This window comes from Streptopelia decaocto, assembly GCF_964273445.1.
Source record: "Streptopelia decaocto genome assembly, chromosome: 9".
Classification (NCBI taxonomy): domain Eukaryota; kingdom Metazoa; phylum Chordata; class Aves; order Columbiformes; family Columbidae; genus Streptopelia; species Streptopelia decaocto.
Genome location: NC_138664.1, coordinates 2333117 through 2350726, shown reverse-complemented (window position 1 = coordinate 2350726; position 17610 = coordinate 2333117). Strand labels below are relative to the sequence as shown.

Sequence of the window (17610 nt, the reverse complement as noted above, 5' to 3'; positions counted from 1 at the left end):
ATACTTGATAAAGAAGACAATCACCTCAAACAACTTTTTTTTTTTTCCCTTGATTTCAAGTGTTATGACCCTAAATGCAGATATTTTTCATTAAAGGAAGCAGTGCGATAAGCTGTGTGACATTTGTACCCAGTTTCATCACGATGATGCTTTGGCAGGGCTGTTCTTTCAGCCTTTCACTGTGCCAGTGCAGAACCTGCTTTCCAAAGGCCAGAACAGGCACCAAAGGACTGTGGTCATTAAATGACTGCAACTGCGGTGCCCAAGCCATGAAAAACTGCTGGTATCACATATTGCCTCTGGGAAGCGTTCAGCCTGCTCTGAGGCAGCTCAAGTATTCCATTCATTTTTGTTTCCTAATTTTTTACAAGTAATTTCTTTTTTCACTTGCAGTGCTGAATTTTGAGCAATTATTGCCATCTGAGAATCAAGTGGAAGGTTTATTTGCTCGATTTTGGCTTTTTTATTTAAAAGCTCATACCTAGTGCCAGGACTTGGGTTCAAGAGAGCACCTTGTGTTTAACACCTTTGGGAGAAAATCATTTGGGAAAAGAAAACCAACTTCACAACGAAAGTACCAAATAATATGAACTTCCCCAAGAGATCTGGAAGTAGTTTGGGTTAGGGTTAATTTTGAGTGGTGCCATTCTATTTCTGCAGGTTGTGAGAAATAAACTATATTTCTTCCATTGTCAAGAATAGCATTTTGGGAGATTTGATCCATACTGTACACTTAAAATGCCAGGGGGAGTTGCTTTTATAGCTTCAGATAAATATGTCCTAAATGATTGTGGATCGTGAAATAATTGGTGGCTGTTTGTACTTACTATTTATGAAGGAGATTCACCTTTCTGTTCTCAAAAAAGTTCTAGAGATGCACAACATGCTTTAAACTTTTTATAGCCACTGCTCACTCAGGGCTGCCCAACATTCACACCCAGCTTATATTCCTGTGTTTTTCCAGCCTTTTTTGTCCACTGTATTTGTAGGCTGAAATAGTGCAGCTAAAGAATGGGGTATTTAAATGATGACAGGCAGTGTTAAGTAATACACCAGACTGTGAGCCATCATTAAAATATTGGCTTTATGTCCAAAGCAGAACGTGCTAAATGGGAAGCGCTATGAATTATCAGCAGATATTTCAGATTCGTGTCTAATATGGAGACTATGTACTTGCTGTAGTACCCAGAACAGAGCCCAAATCTGTATTTGAGCTGGGCAAAACGTGTAATCTTGATTTAATCACAACATGCTTGTCTTAAGTGAAAAGTGTTAGCTGAACGTGTCTATTCTGTTAGACATGAGGAAGCGCTTCTGAGAAATGTATCCCCCATGGGACGGGAACTGAGCAGCCCTGGGCCAAGCACCCAAAGAACCACGACTTCCATTATTACAAACCGTGAAAACTGGAATAGGCAGAGCAAAGATAATATCTCCTAGAGCTAAAGAGCAGAAACAAGAGCAGGACATCTCAAGCCAACTATGTGAAGAGTGCTATGAAGAAAGGTGCTAGCCTGTAATTCCAGCTGACATCAATTTGTTAGATCCTTTCCTTCCCTTCCTTCCCTTCCTTCCCTTCCTTCCCTTCCTTCCCTTCCTTCCCTTCCTTCCCTTCCTTCCCTTCCTTCCCTTCCTTCCCTTCCTTCCCTTCCTTCCCTTCCTTCCCTTCCTTCCCTTCCTTCCCTTCCTTCCCTTCCTTCCCTTCCTTCCCTTCCTTCCCTCTTTCTCAGCACATTTTTCTTGAAAGTTATTTTCATAGCGATTTTTCGCCCCTTTAAAATACTATATCTTTAACTGAAAAATATTAAAATCTTAAAATCTGAGGCAGTAAAAAAGTTGTTTCCTGCTGGTTCTGCTGGTTTGCTGTGGAACAGAAAATGACAGAAGAAATAATAAAGAAAAAAACAATCAGTTGGTTAGGAATGTGGCAAATCTGGCATTTTTCTCAGAAACTTCCAGGCTTTCTCTGCAAATGATGTGGCTTTTGGGTCAGCTCTTATACCTTGAGGTAGACAAAGATGTTTGCTGTGTCTTTACCTCTTTATGGCACATTGTGTGCTTGCATGGATCCCATGGAGATGCTTTTTCCACTTCTGCCCATTAGTGCTTTTAAGTGTTTCAAAATGGGATACTGACCAAAACGGAGAAGGCTGAGTTGCAGAGGATGACCACAGGGTTGTTAGGGGACTTCCTTCCTCATCATCCTCCCACCATCACACCAGCCATCTGAATATCTCTCCCCTTCACACGAGGACCAAAATTATAACAGATGCCGCAGGGAACAGTTTGTATCAGAGCTTTATTTCATTTTTTAAATGATAGATTAAGGACTGTATGTGTTTGGCAGTTTAGTTGGGTACCAGGAGAAAATGGAGAACCACTAATAGAATTGAAGAGATTATTTTTTTCCCTGTTTCAGATTTCTATTATATGATAACATGAGCGAACTAACTAAATTTTGGAAGCAAAGGCCAACTGCTTCTTTTAGCTGTACTGCCAGTAATATCCGTGGTCAGGGTTCCAGCTAATAAAAGGCAGAACCATCACAGACTCTCCCAACATATCACTAGATATCAATTTCCTCAAAATAATAAGAAACTTCCCTGCTTTATTTAATATCCACTAGAATAGCCAGTAAACTCAGGCAAGCACTGTTACTAGACAGATGAGTCCACCATGCCCTGGATAACAGAGATGCTGTTTCTTTAGGGAATGGTGTCTGCTGTTGTAAGGTTATATCTGCAACCTTTTCCTCTACATTTTGACAGCAACCGTTTGTGTACTTTAGAAACAAACTTGGTCTGGTGTGTTGTGCAGCATCAAATTACACCGCAGCTTACGTTGAGTTTGCCGTGATGTGACATATTGTGAAACAATTGTTCGGATTGTATCACAGGATTTTTATTTTTTTTTTTGAATTTTTGCTCTCGTCCACATTTTCTCTCCCATCTCTAAGCTGGGGGATCTCTGGGCGATGTTGTGAGCGCTGAGTGTATGAAATCTGGGTACAGGACGTTCTTTGTACGGCACGTGCTCGCCCTTTGGAGACAGGAGGCCGGCACATCTCCATAAACAACGCGGCGGCACCAGTCAAAGCTGTGTTGCTATTTCTTGCCTGCAAGCCTATATCTTGTCAAATCACTACATGCTTCAGCTGGGGAAGCCGTGACTAATGAAAAATGAATTAATGCTTTGAGAGCTGCAGTGCTGTGAGTTTATTACTCTACATCAGTGGCTTCCAAATCAAAGGTTCAATAGAATTCATCTGGTACTGTCTTTAATAGTATGGCACCGCAATTTTTCTTTGGGGGCACAGAAGCATATTTTATTATATACTGAATACACGTTTCTGTTCTATTTTTGCCTTCATTAATTCATTGCTGTTTCATGTTTCACTTCAGTTTTCTCACAGGAGCTGTTACACCCAAATATTATCTAGATTATTCTGTTTTTCTGCCTTTTGTTTTCTGATTGTTGTAATGTCGCAAGTGCCATGCCTTTGATGATGTAGTCATCCAAGAAAAACGGGACCTTTCCCTTTGGTGAAAGTCACATTTCTCACTGGCCTGATGACGACATATCCATTTCTTTCTCTCGGCAGATGTGCGTCCTGGATACTGCTTCTCTACTCTGACCAACGGGCGCTGTGGCAGTCAGCTCCCGCAGCCTCTGTCCAAGATGCAGTGTTGCTGCGACAGCGGCCGGTGCTGGTCGGCAGGTGCAGCCGCCGCTCCTGAAATGTGCCCCATCAGATCCACCGGTATGAACCCACCTGGATTCTTAAGAGCGTGGTTGAGCACTGAGTTAGGCAGCTATTTTCTTTTATCAGTAATGTTTTCATTAAAGAACTACAGAGAATGCTTGAGGCTGGAGGGCACCTTGGGGTATCATGTAGTCCAACCCTCTTGCTGAAAGCAGAGCCTCCTATGGCAGGTTGCTCCGGACCCCCAGGGGGCTAGGGCATGCAGACATAAAGAAAGCATTTTATCTGTTGCTGATTAATGTTTAGTAGCGTGCTTATTCCGACCTTACCTGATTCAGGTTTTGTTTGCAACACCCTCTTCAGGCTCAAGTGTCTTCCTCCAGAGCCTTCTAATGGATCCCTGTTCCCTCTGCAGTTTCATTCTCATTGCACAACTGGGGTTTCCTTCCCCATAGGTCTAGCTTTCTGAGGTGCCATTTATTTCCTAAATTTTGGCCCAGAACATATCTGCCTGCTACCAAAATGTGCTGTACTTTATCGCCTCCCTGTGTATTGAGACCCCAGATAATGTGAGATTTGAGTTTAGAGAGGATGGTGAGCAGATTGTGAAACTAAGAGTGAGGGAGTGGAGGGAAGATGTTTTTGAGATTCTTTAATACCGGAGACCTAATGAAATGCTTTAGAAAGAAAGAATAAAAGAAGCTTAAGGATTGATGGGAGGAGCTCAGGGGAGCAGAGGAGCTCAGGGGAGGTGCAGGGTTTAGGGAGGAATGGGGCTTGTAGCACTATAGCAGTGTAACTCCAAAGAAATTGTCAGAGGTCATGGATGGGAGGGCTTTATTATTCTTGTTTTTAATCCTTTGAGTGAAACTGCGTAATACTGGAGCAGAGATCTATGATCAGAATTCTTGGAAGACTCTTCCTGGTTCTGTCACTATCTCATTAATAATATTTAAAGATGTTATGTGTCCAAGACTGGCTTGAACAATGCTAACAAAGTAGTATAATCTATTGGTGCTCATCTGAAATAGGAAGACAAGGAGAAAGCTTTCAATCTTAACACAGTCCCTGTTTTCTTTACATAGTTTCTAATTATTCATATCTAACTGGTGAATAAACTGGGTGGAAAAGTGAAGTAATTTGGCCAAGGCCGCAGACTGAGACGTGGTAGAGAAGGAGCTAAAACCAGGACTTCCTGAATCATAAATCCATGCAAGGTCTTTCAGATCATGGTTACATGCCACTTTTTCTTTTCTTCTTTTTAGAATGAGCATATAAATTGTGACTATAAATTACGCTTTTCAAAAGTGCTTTGAAATTCTTTAAAAGGCCTTACATGTATGTGAGGTATTGCTGTTGTTATTTAATCGAGTTCAGTTATTCCTTAATGTATCCTGAGAAAGCAAGATGAGGAATTTAGAGCTGTCAGTGGCCCAAAGTCTCTCTAACTTTGAAATGGAAATTTACTGCAATATAAAGTGGAGCACTAGATGCATAATGTAACTAAGCGCTTGCATTTTCAATGTGGGCAGCAGATCCAGATGTTTCTATAAACCAGGCTGTTTATTGCTAGAAATTATACATGGAGATTAAAGTTGCAATAAAAAAAAAGAAAGACTTGCACTCTATTTCTTTTCATAACATGGCAATAATCATTTATGTGGAATGACAGGGTTTACCATTGACACTATAAATCCTTTAAAAGTGGTATCTCAGGCATCCAGCCATGTGTGCATTCAGTTCTCACCTCAGCGGTCTCTTCACGCGTGCTAATTCCATTCAACCGATGGGCAGCCCCAAGGCTGGGGCTTCTTTTGGCTTTGGGTAATTGGGTATTGCCAACAGAGAGTAAAAAAGAAATACTGTTTCTTTCACAAAGACTAATCGGTGGGTTGTAGAGAATGTGTGATTGGAGAATTGACTGTTAAAACATTTGCATATTGGAATTTGTATGTGTACGTACACAGACGCTGTTTCTTCTGCATGTCCCTGTTTTCTCACAGGTAGAACACTGAGCGTAGATTCGGTTTACGTAGGAACAGGCAAACCAGAAAGCTAGAGGAAAAAAATAAGCAGAATACAAGATATAATACGATAAAATCTTCTTGGGAATGATTTAAAGGAACAATAGAGGGAAATGCGGTGGCGCATGAAACAAACAGATCACCTAAGAGCATTAAAATAAATGCAAATCTCATAATCAGGAAAGGCAGAACTTCAGGCTACCACATTTATTTAACAAATCCTCTGTCGTTTGGGAAGAGCTTCTAATGTGTTTTACAGGTGGAAATAGAAGTGAGATTAAAGTGTTGAAGGCTCAAATATCCAGCTTAGTTCTCCCAACACCGAATTTATTTTTCAGTTCTCATTTTTTATATTGTTTCAGGAATTCATGCATCTCGAGCATTTTGTTTTCGTTATATAATTCCTCTTCTCTGTTGTGCCACGAAGTTTCAAATTTTCAACTTCAAAAATATTGTCTGCACAAATAGTTATTTGTACATCCACCAATTGTGGACATGAATTAGGTCAGCTGGAAATGTGGTCTTTAATTGTGATACTCCGCGTGCATTCTTTGCATCGCAAGTTCCAAACCCGCACTTCCCAAAGACAAAAGATTCGGGGGCAGGAGGAAAAGTGGGGCAGTAGGGCAGATGCCACTAATAGAGATAAACAATAGGAGAATGCAAAATAGACCATTTTTCCATCGCCTCGGGGAGGATGCACTCGGTGTGGATCGGAGTGGGTTTCTCTTTGTCTATACTCTGCAGACTGCACCTCATTTGGTTTCTGCTTTTATTGGCTAACTTCATTTTCACAGGGAAACAGCGTTAGTGTATTCTTTCTCTAATTGGTTTTGCCTCATTGCTTATATTTATATTTCTTTGTTTTGGGAGGTTAACATTTAAGAAATCCAGTTGGAACTGGGCTTTTTTCCCTGTTCAGTATTTTTCTAACTCTGTGGCAAGCTTTGTATTAAATTAACTTGGGATCAAGTCCAAAGGTCCTTCTCTAGGTAAACTTCTCACTGTGTTCATTAAAGATTTTGACTGAAAGAACACTAAGTAGGTTAAGATCAGGTCCCGGCCTCACTGTTCAGTTTTGTAGCCAGAATGTCAGTTATGTTGTCTTTTTACTAACAGTTTTCCGATAAGTAGTATTGATATCCTCCTATGGATTAATGACTCGATTCATAGAACAAAGCTTTTTACTATGAAGGAAATATATAGGCACAGATTTTCCGGATTATTTAGAGTTTGTTATTGCTAATCTGAAACACTGCAAAAATGAGGAGAGTTGGATTGAATGGGAAGTGTAAACCAGCATTCATGTTCTCGTGTTTCAGACGAGTATCGCAAATTGTGCACAGTGGCTGCTCTGCTGCCTGCAAGACCCGACCTTCCTCCCGGCCGTCCTGACCTTCCTCCGGGTCGCCCCGACGTCGTCCCTCCACCGCTCCTTCCCGGGGTTTACCCTCCCCAACAGCCAGAAATCGTCTATCCATCTCGGGTTCCACCGCCTCATGGTAAAAACCAAATAAATAATAAGCTTTCCCTGCACCATTTGTGTTTGTCTCCTTTCAAAACGTGGTTCTCAGGAGCAGTGTGCTCACTTCAGCTCTTGGTAGCTTTTGCTTACTTTATGTTGACCTATAGTCTCTGGATACCCTTCTAATCACGGCCTGGTTACCGTGTATCTTACAGCAAGCATACCTCCTTGGTAGTGTTTTCCCTGCTAAGACAGGATTAAAAATTGACATCGTCACTGTCTGTACTGAGGCCTGTGTGTAGTAGCATTACACTCCTGTTATTTTAAGGCTGTTGTGAGCTTTGCTGCATGTCAACATTGAGGAACGTGAATAGCTCTTTGACTAGGTTGTGATAGCGATTTGAAGAGCCTGGCTGGGAGAAAGCAGCTTCTTTCAGGTTGTTTCAGGTTGTAGGAATTGCCCCGATAAAAGTACGAGTCTGCTGGACACTGAGGCTGACCCAATGTGAAGAAAGAACTTTTCCAGTGAAGCACACGGATAGGTTAGGTTTCTCTAGAGCAAGGAGGCTGCCAGAGCAGAATACCCATCTATTCCTTATTCTGTTGCTTGCTGAGGGAATTTATTACATGCTCATCTAGCCTGCAGTAGTTAAGTGCCACCTGAAATCGTTTGGCACAGCCACATACTGTTCTGCAAGTAAACATAGGCTCATTTTGTCCACGCTGTGTGCAGATGCAAGCAGGCTCTGCTTGCACTGGCACCAGCTGAAACTATTTAGTCTTGATTCAGCACCAAGCTGAGCTAATAAGCCTAAGAGGCAAAGTATGTTAACTGGGGCCTGACACTGCACTGACGTAGCTGTAGAGCTTCTGGTCAGCTGGGAGCACAGGCAGAGCCAGCTCACGTCTGCCTGCCAAAGACCGTATAGGCATATACCTTCCAAGGGGATCCCTGCCCTCCTCTTGCTCTTTTATCTATGGAAACACTGATAACAAGCGGGCTGCCCACTCTTTGCTGCTCTGGGCTTTTAGCAGAGTCCTTGCAGCACCACGTTCCCGGTTTACCACTAGGTATGAGCAGGCTCTGGCCTCCTTTGTCCCGCAAAAGACCAAAACAGGATCAGACTTGCCACAATGAAAAAATCAGTGGTTGCCAACTGTGTTCCAACAAATCTCTAAGAGTGTAAGTGCTGTCTTGCTCTCCCAATTCTGATTTTACTATGTAATTTACATTGTGATGCAAGGTAAACATTTACTTTTAATGGAAAATGCTGTACAAGTTGCAGATCACCAAAAATGATGATGATGAGCTATTAAAATCTTTTTCCAACTCTTTTATTTCAGTGATCTTGCCGGTGAACTTCACCGACTATTGCCAACTGTTCCGACATCTCTGCCTTAATGGGCGCTGTATTCCCACTCCTGGGAGCTACCGCTGCGAGTGCAACAAAGGATTCCAGCTGGATGTTAGGGGAGAATGCATTGGTATGTGGTTTTCTGCTGTAAATCACAGAGGGGAATTTTGTTTTAAAGGAAAAAAAATTGTTTTCCACACAATGTAATAACTCAGCGTTCTTAAGTAAAATAACCCCCCTCCAAAAGAAATCACCCAGTAAACAGACTTCCAAGAACTAATTGCTTTCAACTGCAAGCTTATTTTTATAGCAGTTTTGCCTTTAAGACAGTATTTAACAAAGCTTGTACTTACCACAAAAATTATACAGAAGTAAGGATTTCTTCTTTTACTAACCTGTGCCTATAATGTGTTTATTAGTGATTGAAAAGAACCTCTTTAAAATGCTACCAGCTCTTTGAGTATGCAAAGGACCTATTGTAAAAAACAAAAAAGCCAAACACAAACTGCAAAACAACAACCAACCAAACCCAAACAACAAACGACACCAAAAACCCCACCAAAAAAACCCAGACCACAAAAAACCCATCAGCAGTCATGATCTCTGTCTTAGGAAGATTTACAAGTCCTCTTTCAGCTCATCAGGAGTATCTTGTTGGGCTCTTGAGCCCTTTCATATTAGAACTCAGCCAGAACTTGATAATAGGATCAAGGATTAGGTGTCACTTACATGCAAGATTTTGCTTCTGTCAAAATCTATGAGCCCATTAGGGCTGGGAATTAAGGCCTTTACCTCTCACATGTGCAACACCCTGTCTGGTTGAGTGCTCCTTTCTTCCAGCTCCTGCTTAGCCCAGAACATCCGATCCTTTTATTGGGAATTTAGTGGGGTCTCCTTTCAGACTGAAGCGCACTATTTCTCCAGCTACACAACAATAAATAACACTACGGACCTGAATACCTTTCAACCGATGTCTTCATAAAATATATTGTCTGTGTTTTGCAGATGTTGATGAATGCGAGAAGAATCCGTGCATCAGCGGAGACTGTGTGAACACTCAGGGATCCTACATATGCCAGTGTCGTGTAGGATATCAGAGCACGCCAACTAGAACAGAGTGCCGAGGTAAATTACGGTTTTACAGCCATATCTGTACTGTTGTATACATACCAGGAGGGAAAATAGTTTTTAAGCAAAATTTAACAGATGTGTTAAATATGAGGGTTTTTTAAAAAAATAAATCAGCTATGGCAGTAAAAGTGATTAACCCTCCTGAGCGCTCTGTTCACAGACTGGGTGGTGAACAAAGATATTTTGTCTTGTGTTGAAAGTATCTTGGCACCATTTGTGGCTTTGAAGTGGAAGAGACTTTTTTTTTTTCCTTTTTAATTATTGAGACACTTTCTCTTTTGTTTGTTGAAATTCTCAAGAACAATGAAATATCCCTTTTTTGGAGCAACTCTTTACCTATAAAAGACTGTTAAAAGACTAAGAGAGGTGGCAGGAAAGATAAGCCTTCCAGTGAGTAAATACCGAGCGCAGTGCCCGTGTTGGCCCTGCTGCCTGTCAGAGAAAAAAATCAACACAAATTACAGAAATGAAAACTGAAATAAGGCAAGGAAAAGTAATGAAGCACTGGAAGAATCCAAGTGGGGAAGCTGTAGAATCCCCATCATTGGTATTTTGAAGACCAGACTCAACAATAGTCCTGATGGTCTTCATCCTTTCTTCCTATGGGAGTGGAGAACAGGCAGCTCCTCAACGGTTGGCCCTCTCTCAGGGTTCTGTGGCTCCCAGCCCCTCCTGGGCTGGCAATTTGGCTGTAAAGGTGGACACAGTCCTGTACAGTTTAGCCAGAATGAGAGAAGAATGAATGACCACTTTGATATTCCATAAGAAATGAAGCTTCTAAATGAAACAGGATGTTGAATGCTGAGTCCCAGCTTGTCTTCATGTTCTCTGCACTAAGATGAGGGTTTCTTAAGCATGCACTCATTCTGAAGCAGAATTTCTAAAAAAAAAAAAAGGAAGAAAACTATATTAGTGTGTGAGGTTTTTTTATTTTAATTTTTTAATTTTATTTTTAACTTCCCTTTGAGAATCAGAAAGGTATTTGTGGTACAGAAGCTTACTCCAGTCCAGGAGGACACGCAGAGCCAGCGCTGCACTGCATGTTGCTGGGAGTATTGGACCTAAGTGCTGCCAAACAGCCATGTTGTGGAAGCATCTTCATAGCTGAGCTGACTAGTGGTGAAGGAGTGCTGAAGTGGAGGCTCAGCGGTGATGAATTTACTCATGAGTCATTTTTGTCACACGCTTTTAATTTGACTGATTCATTACACAAACACATGGTTGTCAGAAGCCCAGTAGCTTAATGGCATTAAAGTGTGGTCACTTAGCAGTTCCCTTGCAGTCTATGGGAACTGTGCTGGCTTGATAGGCAGTTGAGAAAACGCTACAATGTGCAGAATCTTTGTTTTCTGAAGGAATTTTTATGACCGGTTTAGGGAAAAGAAAAAGGCTAGTGGGGTGCATTTGGCAAAATATGCCTATAGCACTGGTGCCTGCCAAAATCAGCATTTGCTGTAAAATTCCTTCGCATGACTACTTTGTATGTTGAGGTTTTATGTTTTACATACACGAATGTGCCTGTGCTGCTATGCTTTTGCAAATGTATTCCTTACATCCATTCTTGAAGAATGAAGTCTCTGTAATGACCAGATGTTTGTCTGTGCCTTGTTCTGACAGTCCAAGAGAGGGTTTTTTCCTGTATGATGAGTCTGATGGGTGACATTGAGCATCGCAAGTCTGTATTGCAAGCTACTGATTCAACTGGTATTAGAATCGCTTAAAATTCTAGTAGGAGTTTAGCTGAATTAATATGTTAATTGAATGTATAGATGAATAAGGTCACATGATTAGTGATCATAACAAAAAAGGGCTGTTGAATTGCAGAAGAAGGGATGTAAAATGGACCTCAAAAAAAGGTGAAATTTTATGATGATGAGCTATGAATGTGTTGGAGTCAAAGCTCTGATAGTTACGTGCTTACTATAATCTACCTGATATTTCTGAGAGGGGGAGGTCAGCAATTGTGGACATTTCAGGGAGAGGGGAGCTTTGATTTTTGCAAGTTTCTCTGAAGGAGGGGCAGGGAAATCAACAATGAAAGTTCATAATTTGACAATTAGAAATGTAACGGCAACTAGCGGCGGGGCTCTGGTCACTTGCATGTATGTAAAGAAAACCAAGATTCTGTGTTCATTTTTTGCACCATGCTTTAGATAACATCAGGTGCATAAAAATACAAATCCTAACAAACTCTAAAAACTAAAAGGCCGGAGAAATCTTGAGATGCTGTAGCATTTCTGCCTGTCCTAAGGAAGAAAGCTGGCATAGCAGCTGAAACCAGGCTCAGGTGCAACCGTGTGCCGCAAAATTGGGGGGGAAAAGGACCAAGCAGAGAGAAAACTCACTGTTACGTGTTGCTGATGCTGGTTTATCAGTTGAGGGCAGGTTTCTCAAGCCTGCATGCTTTGGCTGAAGTCCAGAGGGCTGCAAGGTGCTGCTGCAGCGAGCTCTGGCTTGAGCAGCTCTTGCCTCTGCGGGCCTGGCTGCTTGATGGCAAACCAGTTCTTTTCAAGGATTTCTTCTCAGCCTCCCAGTACCATGCTGCTAAGAGGCAAATATCGGTTCCCAATTTCAAGGTGCATCAGTTCCCCCTCAGATAGGTGTCTAGAGAGCAGGGGCATTCGGGAGGACGCGCTGTGCTCTGCTTTGCTGCAAGCCCAGCAATGCAGCGCTGCAGGGAGGGCTGGGGAAGGGCACCCCCGGGACACTGGGGGAGACGGTGTGGTTGCACCATAGGCAGGTCTGCACGGGCCGGTTGAGATCGCAGTGAGCACAGTCCCCTGTGTGCAGGAATCTCTGGGAGATGGTCCAGGCCTTGATGGAGAACACTGAGCAATCTGAAAAATGTCTAGACAGTCTGTCTCAGCATCTCCTCTCCCCTCGTTTGGAGGAGAGGGAGAGCTGCCAGCCTCCTATGATATCACTATTCAGGTCCTCCAGAGCACTTGCCAAGCACCTCCTGCAGAGAGAGGGAAATGAGGAGCTGTTTCAAACATAAAATAAGCAGGAGAAATATCTTCTGAGGTGGGAAAGTCTTGAACTTGCCTGTTATCTTACAAAGCAGCAGCAAAAGACAAGCTTCCCCCATCTTTCCTTCACTACTTAGCTATTGTTAAGTTAAACTTCAGTAAAAATATTTTCACGATGAACAAAAATGAAAGAAAAACCCAACCCAACAATTGAAAGGGTCTGATTCTTGTCTGAGCAAGCTGCAGGGTTATGCTCACTGAAATGCTTTCACGGCAACTTGAAATTTCAAGCTGATGAACTTTTTCCACCCCCCATAACGTTTGGTTATGGAAACCAAAATAAATCATTTCTCAGGTGAATATGGTTTCCATGCAGGGTTAAAAACCCAGGGAAGGGGAAATGGGAAAAATTCCTCTGGACTATAACAAAGAAAAAAAACCCAAATGTGATTTTTCTTTTTGGTTGGCTTTCAGACATTGACGAATGTTTACAGAACGGTCGTATCTGTAATAACGGACGGTGCATAAATACAGATGGCAGTTTTCACTGTGTGTGTAATGCTGGCTTCCAAGTGGCAGCTGATGGGAAAAACTGTGAAGGTAAGACTTTTCTGAATTTACTCCGCAATTACAGTCGCAAGAGGTTATTCATGGCGGTGACAAAGAAAAGGATCCCTGGTGGGGGGGAAGGAGCAAGGAATCAAATTGCTAAATACCTTTTGCTGTGTATGGGAGGGCAAGTAAAGTGTCTTTTGCAGCCAGTTGTGGAGCCTTGGCTTGGCAATCCTCAACGGGCTGTCTGTCCAGCAGGAGAAATAGCACATAGCACTATCGCAAAAGGCACTTTCTTTGATGGGAGCGGTAGGGTTTAAAACAGAGCACGAGTCACATGCTGCCTATTTTACTGTGTGTTTAACAGCATGCTTTATGGTATCTTACTAAGTGACTAGCAATGTGTTTTATGTAGATGCAGTCTGGTCTGACCCATAAAAACTGTTTTAAGAAAAATTTGTAAACATAATTGATGTGTTCCTACCTCCCAGACCTTTAGTAAAGGGGGGAAAAAGAAGAATGTTCTTTATCATGCTTCCCAAGGTCCTTGGGAGGGTTCCCAATGATCTATTAATACGTTAAAGGAATTTCAAGCACTGTTCTTAGAAACATTTTTGGCAGAATATTATCTCAGTGATTCAGCTCAAAGACTTAAAGCCAAAATTCCTGGTTGGGATAGATACACGATTTTTTTTTTCAATCATAAATTATTTGAGTCTGACTTAGCCTGTAAGTAAAAAGAAAACACACCATGTCTAGAAGTGTAATTTCTCTCCAAGACAGCTACAATATTAAGGAAAATAGCATGATTCTGAATATATTGTAATGTCATTACGATCCAGTGATTTTATGTGCTAGTAGTGATTCTGTTAATCCTTGGTAGAGACAGACATTTTAAGACTGGTTTTCCTGACTCTTTTTTAGATACAGTTTAGCACTATAAGCTGCTTTTAAAATATCTAATTATGGAACTATATTGACTAAATATATTTGGAAATGAATATATTTTGGAAAAAAAACCCTCAATTCTGATTTCTTCCTTTCCCACCAAATACCATGTGCTTATAGTAATAAGAACCAGGACATCGACAGTCTGGTAAAACATTTTTAATTCCATTGCATATGCTGCCAGAATGTCTGTTGCATTCACTTATGAAACCTTTTCATCTCTGGCGCTGTAATGCATTGAGTTCTGTTCTTAGGAATACATGTGCACACACACTAATCAGTGGAGACCATGGCATTGTGCCATAACTTAATGTAACTACATATAGACCTTTAGATGAAACTGGTAAATAGTGCTGATTTTTTTGGATCTAACATCCAAAAGTGGTTGCGTTTGCACCAGGACAAAATAATGACTAAGATGATCTAAAAGCTTATTCAAATCAAGCACAGAATCCTCTGCGCTTGCCCTTTTTATTTTTGTGTAACTGTGCAGGGTTCAGAATAGTAGTGTCTGGGACCTCTATCTTTTCTCCTCTTGAAATCATTCATCCTATGCCATTAGGTCAGAGGGTGAATAACGCAAGTATGAAGCAAGTATGGAGTTTTCACTCCAAATGCAGATGCCCACTTGTCTCCTTTCAGGTGTCCTTAGTAACGTAAACTTGTGTTTACCATTCCAAATGGGAGGCTGGTTCTAAGCCAGCTTCTATTTACATTGATTGCAAACACTCTTCAACTACATACCTTTCTCACTTTTTTTAGGGTTGTTACCAACTCGCAGTTTTTAAGCTGTCCAGTTTCTCACCTGTTTTTCATTCTCTTTGCTCTTTTTGGATGCATACCTTTATATCTTAATGATTCTTTATGAAAAAATGGAGTCATTGCTTTGACACATCATCTCGGACGGTGCAGTATGTCCCGTTGTATACTTCTGATTATCATATACCTCTGATAACAAATAAAGAACTAGGGCTTATCTTTTGGATATAACCAATTAGAGTTCTTTAACTTAAACATTATGAGCTTTACATCTATTATGTACATTTTCAGATATGGATGAATGCAGCATAAGGAACATGTGCCTCAATGGGATGTGCATCAATGAAGATGGCAGTTTTAAATGCATTTGCAAACCAGGGTTCCAGTTGGCATCTGATGGACGCTATTGCAGAGGTGAGCACAATAAATCACAGGTTCCCAAAGCCTGTGAGTCATGTCCCTCCGGTAGCTTCAGGAATTGTCTGATTTCCTTTCAGTGGTCCTTGGGGACGAGAAATACTGGGCAGAGTTCTCGTCAGATATGCTTTTTTAATCAGCTAGAATGATTTGTCGTTGTGCAAGACCGTACTCGGTCCTCCCCAGTGTTGAGCAACTGCCCTAAGTAGCCAGTGGGAAATACTCTTTGTGCAAGGACTCTGTGGTCTGACCTAGTTAAACTCCAGGATTTTGTCTGTGAGGTCTTCTGCAGTTTGGCTGCGGTATATCTCACTTTTTGTGTTTGACCTTTTGAAGTGTTGTGCCTTTGGCCATCCAAACATCCTGGCTTATTTCCTTTGGGTTTCTCCCATTCCTGCTTGGGATGGTGTTCCCACAGCACCTCCGAGGAGTGCCCAGCACCCTGTGTGACCTGGGTGCAGACATGAGCCCCACAGCAAGCTTGTCTTTTCCATTGGCTGCACTAGCTCAGCAATACCCACTGTGGGAGACACTGCAGCGTTCCGGTTGCTAGTTATGGCACTGGAGTTTCCATTCAGTCCTGTCAGGAACTGGAAGTTTTGTCTGTATAAATCTTCATGTTTCAACAAGTTTTATAGGCACAAAGTAGAAGTCGAAATAAGGAATAAACAAATGCTTGGCCAAGTTACTTAGAGTTTTGCTTTTGAAAAATTTAAAATCTTGGAATCAAGGCAGAAAAAGTGCTTGCTTACACTTCGGCAAATTTCAAAACATGTCACACTGGATTACACAGCAGCATCTTGATGTGGACCAATAACAAAACTAAATGTTTGAGAGTTACTGACGTGAAAGGTGAATTAATTTGGATCCTGTTTCTTCTTGAACACTGTATCAGTCTTAGATCTGAACTGCGTGGTGTCTAAACTTAGATTTTTAGATCCAAACCAGGCCAATAAATTCAATAAAACATCCAAAATTTCTCTCGCATTAGACAACTTTTGCACTGGGTATGCAGGACATTGCTATCCAGCCTTCAGGTGGGAGAATCATGCATTTCTAATGAGAGATGACCCCATTCTTGTTTTGTAATAGGGCTGTTTTGATTGGGAGAATGAATTGTTCTTTAGTCTCTCAAATGAACCAATGTGGAGATCCATGCAAATGTCTCCTTAGCTCAACAGCCACTGGCTGTGTTTGCAGCCTTCACACACTTAGAGCAATCAGCTTTATTTCCATTCTTACCTATTTTCCAAGCGGTAGGTGTGTGTCTGTGCTCTGCCAAAGCTGATTTGTCAGCTGGTGGGTGTGTGGGATGGCAGTGAGACTTGGCCTCAGACCACAGAGTCATTGCTTTGACACATCATCTGGGACGGTGTGGTATGTCCCGTTGTATATTTCTGATTATCATATACCTCTGATAACAAATAAAGAACGAGGGCAGAACCTGGTGCCCATCTGGCCTTGGCACATCAGCCAGTCGTGTTTGCAAAGGCCAGCGGCTGCCGTGTCCGTCGCAGGGATGTGACTCACTGATGCAAGCTCAGCCCAAATGCTTGTCTTGATTTTTGCCTTAAGCATCTTTTTGTTTGGTTGCTTGCTTGGTTTTATTTGTTTGTTCGTTTTGTTTTGGGTTTTTGTTTTGTTTCGTTGGTTTGGTTTTTTTTACAGCAGTCTGTGCACTGAAATACCATCCAAGAAGATGGTATGTAAATTGCTTCAGACTACTGAAAAACCAATGATACTCAACTTCACAGCCTCTGTTACATGTCTCCTGGCTAAACAGGAGTATGGATACAGCCAAAAAGGGGTTTCTGGCCCTAGAGAAACGTTACTTCTGTGCATCAAAGGGAGGATGTTTGAAAATTATCCAAAATTGCAGGCAACTCAACTGATTCCTACTGAAAGTTGGAACAGATCTTACAGTAAAATGAAGGATTTCTCCCACTGCTTTTCAACACTTACAGTAAGCCTTGTGCTCTATGAATGAGCATGCAAACATTCATTATGTGTTAAAATTGCTGTTGGGTTGAAATCAAACCAGATTTTGAGACCTTGACACCCAAATTACACTTTTTCCCAACTTCATATTTCTCTCCTTTCTTCCACTTGCCCAAAGTATCATGAAATAATTCCCAGGAATGTCGTGGCTAAAGAGAGCACGACTTTCTGGTAAATGTCTTTAGACACATGAGTAAAAGTTTGAAAGGTTGATCTTTAATAAGGTCTTTTCCTGTACATTTTAATGTTAATCTGTATTGAGTCCTTTCTGTAGACACCACACGTGCAG

At 41.6% G+C, this 17610-nt stretch overlaps 1 protein-coding gene across 1 annotated transcript in view; it reads left to right on the top strand.

Annotated features, from left to right (window-relative positions):
* Positions 1–17610, top strand: part of FBN1 (fibrillin 1) — a 145291-nt gene that overhangs the window by 60650 nt on the left and 67031 nt on the right. The window contains exons 10-15 of the mRNA XM_082060971.1: positions 3602–3760; positions 7050–7229; positions 8537–8677; positions 9553–9672; positions 13122–13247; positions 15198–15320. Coding sequence (XP_081917097.1) covers positions 3602–3760; positions 7050–7229; positions 8537–8677; positions 9553–9672; positions 13122–13247; positions 15198–15320 — 849 coding nt within the window. The remainder of the gene's footprint in view (positions 1–3601; positions 3761–7049; positions 7230–8536; positions 8678–9552; positions 9673–13121; positions 13248–15197; positions 15321–17610) is intronic.